Below are 6,099 nucleotides of genomic sequence, written 5' to 3'. Positions count from 1 at the left end.
TCTGAGGCTAGATTTGAACTCAGGTACTCCTTACTCCAGGGCCAGTACTCTATCCACTGCACCACCTAGCCGCCCCTATAAATAGTAAGCTTTCATCTGCATTCAGACTCAATCAGTTCTTTCTCTGAGATGGATGGCATTTTTCTTTATGAGTCCTTTGGAATTGTAGGCAGTCTTTTAACTTCTTTTTTCCTCATAGTGATGATACAAGGATGATGGTAAATGCAGCCTCCATGGAGTGGAGCATATGTCAGGTCTGAAAAGGTCTGAAAAGGGTGCTTTTTATATGCCAATGTGAATATGAAGGATTAGTTCAGTTGCAATAATATGTCTAGGTCTGGATGTGACCTACCATACACGCCCAAGGAAGCTTAGGTCACAGATAATCAAGTGTGTCAATCAACTTACATTTATTAAACCCCTACTTTGTGATAGGGACTCTCCTAAGCTCTAAGGACATAATGATGACAAAAAAAGTAAAATAAACAATTCTCAAGAAGTTCACACTCAAATAGAAATAATGCTCCAATCTGGAATTGTTTCTGGAATCCATTCAAGAATAAACAATCAGTTATAGGACTAGATTGAAGAACTTAGATACAACATCTTAGCACATTAACCTTCCCCATGGTAGACACTCAGCCATTATTAGGAGTTGGTTTTTGACTGAAGTCTGTTAAATCCCATAGGATAGAGAATGTGATTTCTAGGACTATACATGTTTGTATGTAGAGAATAGAAGAACATGGATAATGGTAGATACTTGTAAAATCCCAGTTTGTTTGTAACCTCCCAGGACTTCCAGGAATGGAGGAAATTCATGGAAGATGAAGAGGATGAGGGAAAAATCATCTCCTCCTATTCCAGAAGTCCCAGCCTTGAGTTCAGACACACCCAGGTGTACACAGGGAGGGAACCAGCCAATGGAATGTCAGTCTCTGTCACCGGGACTTCAGTTGCCACCCTCGTGAGAGGAATAGATGCCAATAAATTGTCTCATGGGTCAAGTCAGACTCTGGAACTCTATAAATGAGGTCCCAGATCAAGGCTCCTCAACCAGAGTGATTGCAATTACCATCAAGGAGGGTAAGTCTTTGAAATTGGATAAGGGTCTTGGACTAGGGCTGGAGGGGTAGATAACAGGTGGTAAAGAACCAGAGTAGAGAAACTGTTGGGAGCTATAAGGATGGAAAAAGAAGGAAGAAGACCACAAAGAGAACCTTTGGGGGGGGTTGGGGAGAAGAAGAAGACAGTGCAGAGCAGCAGGATGGAAGGTGTGCATTTATGTGGAAGGATCTGTGATTCTGTGTAAGACTAAAGTGATCTTTGATAAAGCAGTGATAGATGGATTGATTTGCTTTACATTTGAGAATAAATTAGTTTCTCCACTAAATCTTCTGCTGAGGTTTCATTCTGGTGGTGTAGGTAACACTGGAGTATAATAGAATATACCAGGTGAGAACAAAATATTGAGAGTGCTATCATTGGTATAGCTATGAGCAGGCTGCCTTGTGACAAATTGCTTTATCACCAGACTGGGCCATGGGACAATAGTCATTGACCACAATGGCTATTGAAAATCATCTACCTGATGGTAGAGGGGTTGCTCCCTGCCTTGTTGGAGAATATATCTATACTCATGAAATGATAGATCTTCCTTAGAGTATTGAGGTGAATTGACTAGTATGTCATTTCTCTCTGGGGGAAGGGCATTTTTTTTTCAGAAGGGACTTGGGTCCCTGGCAAAAGAGTTTCAGAAATCAGGGGAAAAGTGAGAGAAGGCTTTGACAGATCAATAAACAAAGGAGGCCCCCAAAGTCTCTAACATAGATGACTGGCTTTTCGGTCATTGTATAACTTTTTTGTTTATTTGTTTGTTTTTATGAGATGGTTTGAACTAGAGCAGGCCAGGCATCCAGCAAGTGGTCTACATGGATATAGATTTGTAATGCTTGCCTGTGTAGTTGAGTATTCATTATATTTATAAAACCAGGGAGAAATCTAATAATGAATATGTGTTTGACTTATACATAAGGGTCCTAAAACTTCTAGCTCATATTTTATTCTCTTAGAATATACCAGGTGAGAACAAAACATTGAGAGTGCTATCAAATTGGTACAGCTATGAGCAGGCTGCCTTGTGACAAATTGTTTCATCACCAGACTGGGCCATGGGACAATAGTCATTGACCACAATGGCTATTGAAAATCATCACCTGATGGTAGAGAGATCTCATGGGAGATCTAAGGCAAAAAAAAAAAAAGAACTAAGGTCAACAATCTTTCTTCCTATCCTGGTGTGAACTAGGTTTTACTGAAAACATAGCCAATGTAAGGGTTATTGACAAAGTTGATGTGGAGGATTATTTAACTTGAACTGGAAGGGGCATTAGAGATCATCTCAACTCTCCTTATTTTGTAGACATTGGAGCCATTACCTTGAGGTGAATTGGCTTTCCTAAAGTCATATGGGTACTAAGTGGAAAAATTAGGATTTGAACTCAGCTCCTTTGACTCAGAGCAATTCCTCTTGCCACTTATATGTCTATAACATAAAAAACCATTGAAATAACATAAAAAAGTTCTCTCACAAATAAAAAGTTTTGTTTAAAACCAAACCCACCATAATACAAATGTTTTGCTTGACTGGTAACTAACTATTGTGTGCATGGTGCCAAATAACTCTGACTAGAATCTCCACTTATTAACTGGTGGTTTTGGCAGCATGTCAACATAGTTTGTATGTGTGTGTGTACATACTTCTCTGTGTGACTTCATCTTTCCATTATTCACTGAAATGGAGGCGAATCATTTCATAGACAATACAAATTCCAAAGTGTTCTAGTTTGGACCAGCCCAAAGTGTTGGGTACAGTGACAAATAATCCAAAATAATGTTTTTTTTAACTGTCTTCTGAAAACATGTTTATGGTGTGAGAGGCATATGTGTAACCCAGTGAATGACATTTGGCCTTAGATCTCTTTTAGGAACAGTTTTATGAGAGGTTAAATGTCTGTGTGGATTTATCTATGTTCTTGCCACTATCCAACCCCCAAGAATTGTAGTGTGGATTTAGATACAGACAGCGGGTATTCAAATTCTTGCTCTATTATTTGGTAGCCCAATGATATGGCCCATTGCTTAACCTCCCTGGTTTCACTATATCCCATATGGGGGATCTGAACTCTCAAGACCCTTCCTGCTCTAAATTTTATATCTTGTTCTGAGATTCCTTCTGTTTCCCCAACTTTCCAGACTAATCTCTGATCTCTCTGCCCACAGAGCCCTATCATCTGGAGTCAGAATCATGTGTGACCAGGAGCAGAAGCAACCCTTCCTGGCACTCCCAGAGTGTTGTGTGAAAGGGTCCTCTTTTCCCCCTTCCTCATCCTTTGTCCCTATAAAAGGCCAGATCTCAGGGGATGTACTGTGCTCTGCACAGAGTCAAGCCATAAGCCAATCTCAAACTTCATCTACAAAAGGCCAGGTCCTCTGTCAGACTAATGTGGGTTCAGAAAGTTGTCAAGTTCCAAGTCAGTCCCAGATCTCCTATGTCCAATGTCAAGGCCCGAGCCAGGCCCAGGATTCCTATGTAGAGTACCAACTTGTACAACCTGTTCAGACCTCCTATGTACAATGTTCACCAGTTCGCTGTACTGAAACTTACTATGTACAATACCCAGCTCCTTGTACTGTTGAGACCTATATACCAGTCCCAGCTCCTCAGCCAGTTCAGACTCAGCCAGTTTTCTACTACCCTCAATGCCAGACTCAGGGATATTATAGCAGCAGTGCCCCTCAGTGCCAGTCTCAGGGGTACTATACCAGCTGTACCTCTCAACGTCAGTCTCAGTTCTGTGGCAGTGGTGCCCTTCAGAGTCAATACCAAGGATCTTACAGCAATTGTTCCCCTCAAAATCAAAATCAACAGTCCTATGGTAGATGTCAACCTGCACGCCAACCTCGGCCTTCTTATCAAAGTTGTTCTCCACGTAGGCCTCAGCCCTCTTATACAAGCTGTACCATTCCACGTACTTCTAGGCCTGCCTATCAGAGCTACTCACCTCCGTGTGGACCTCCACTCACCTCTCGGCCTACCTGTAGGAGTTACTCTTCTCCATGTGCCCCTCCACGCATGTCTCGACCTACCTATAGGAGCTGCTCCCCTCCATGTGGCGCTCCACGCATATCTCGACCTACCTATAGGAGCTGCTCCCCTCCATGTGGTGCTCCACGCATATCTCGACCTACCTATAGGAGCTGCTCCCCTCCATGTGGCCCTCCACGCATATCTCGACCTACCTATAGGAGCTGCTCCCCTCCATGTGGCCCTCCACGCATATCTCGACCTACCTATAGGAGCTGCTCCCCTCCATGTGGTCCTCCACGCATATCTCGACCTACCTATCGGAGTTGCTCCCCTCCATACAGATCCCAGCCTACTTATTCTTACTGTACTCCTCCACGCCAATCTCAGCCTTGCTATGATAAATGCCCTCCTAGGCGTCCAACTTCAGGCTCATCCCAGAGGTGTGGTCCCAAATATCGTGTAGAAATTTCCTCTCCCAACTGTCCTGCTCAGGTTCCCCCAAGGAGACAGCCTGTTCAGATTCCCCCCTTCAGATGTACCTACCAGGGCTCTAGTAGCTGTGCTCCCTACTCACAATCACGTTCAGAGCCACGACCACTTCGAAATTCTTGTTCACTCCCAGAATGTCGGAGACCATGTCCACTCCCAGCTCCACGCTCTTGTTGGAATGAACCAAGCTCTGCAGGCCAATCTGAGCCATGTCCTGCTCCACGACCTGAGCCATGTCCTGCTCCACGACCCAAGCCATGTTCTGCTCCACGATCTGAGCCATGTCCTGCTCCACGACCTGAGCCATGTTCTGCTCCACGACCCGAGCCATGTTCTGCTCCACGACCCGAGCCATGTCCTGCTCCACGGCCTGAACCATGTCGTGCTCCACGGCCCTGTTTAGAACCCTATCCTGGGCCTTGCCCTTATCCAGAGCCTCCACAGATTGAATCATGTGGCCCTAGCAGTCCTTGCTACTCGAAACCACGTCCATGTCCACCTTCTTGGCCATGTTCTCCAGGCTGTCATGAATCTGAGCCTCATCACCTAGATATGGAACCACCCCTCTGTGATACTGCAGGATACAATGAGGAGGAAACCTTTGGTTCTGGAAGAGGCATTTCCTCAGCGCCACGGAATATGGGTGGCTGTGGTACCAAAGGTGGGGCCATCTCTGAAGTGAAGGGCTGCTATTTCTAATAAGCCTAATAAACCTATTCTTCTGACACTATAGTCAAATACATTTTTGGCTGACAGCAGTTTACACAATAAATCCAAAGTTTTCTTGCCTGATATTCAAGGTCCTTCACCATATAGCTATAACCTGCCTGTATATCTCTCCTTTTCTCCTTTCTCTCCCTCCCTTCTTGTCTTCCTCTCTTCCCTCCTTTTCCTCTCACTCTTTGCTCTCTCTCCTTGCCTCCTTTCTCTTCCCCTCTCCCTCTCTTCTCTCTCTCTCTCTCTCTCTCTCTCTCTCTCTCTCTCTCTCTCTCTCTCTCTCTCTCTTTCTCTCTCTCCATTTATCTTTAGCTAGCTATCAAATACATCTTGCATTTTCTCATCTTGACAATACCTGCCCAACACCATTCCCTTCTAGTCCAAGGAAGCCCTACCTATCCCTTCAAGGCATGGCTCAAGGTTCCTCCTCCATAAACAAAATCCCAGCCTATTTTGATAACACTTTGCTCTAAATACCCAGTACCTGGTCCCTATACTATTGCTATGTGGGTAACTATTTCATGCCTTGAGACATCATTTGGAATTTTCCTTATGTTCAATCTCCCCCAAAAGTTTGGAAAGCTATGAGAGGACAGAAGTTCTGTCTTAGCCTTCTTTGTATCCTTTCAGATCACCATACCTTGAATGTAATCAGTGACTATTATTTGTTGATATTTTTTTTTGTTTGATTGATTTTAGCCCTCCCTTGCTTCTTATCACTCTCATACCTCCTTGGTGGATAATTGCTTGGTTCTCTCTAAATCACCAAGAAATGGGATTGACAGCAAATTTGCAAAAATAAA

The 6,099-nt window shown here is 43.9% G+C and overlaps 1 protein-coding gene across 1 annotated transcript; it reads left to right on the top strand.

Annotated features, from left to right (window-relative positions):
* Positions 1-996: 996 nt before the first annotated feature.
* On the top strand, positions 997-6,099 carry KPRP (keratinocyte proline rich protein). The gene is made up of 2 exons (XM_074220521.1): positions 997-1,086; positions 3,283-6,099. Exon 2 carries the CDS (start codon positions 3,308-3,310, stop codon positions 5,276-5,278), a length of 1,971 nt encoding a protein of 656 aa, XP_074076622.1. The 5' UTR covers positions 997-1,086; positions 3,283-3,307; the 3' UTR covers positions 5,279-6,099.

This window comes from Macrotis lagotis, chromosome 2 (assembly GCF_037893015.1).
Source record: "Macrotis lagotis isolate mMagLag1 chromosome 2, bilby.v1.9.chrom.fasta, whole genome shotgun sequence".
Taxonomy (NCBI): Eukaryota; Metazoa; Chordata; class Mammalia; order Peramelemorphia; family Peramelidae; genus Macrotis; species Macrotis lagotis.
Note: the sequence above shows the minus strand (reverse complement) of the source record. Positions and strands in the feature narration are given on the sequence as shown.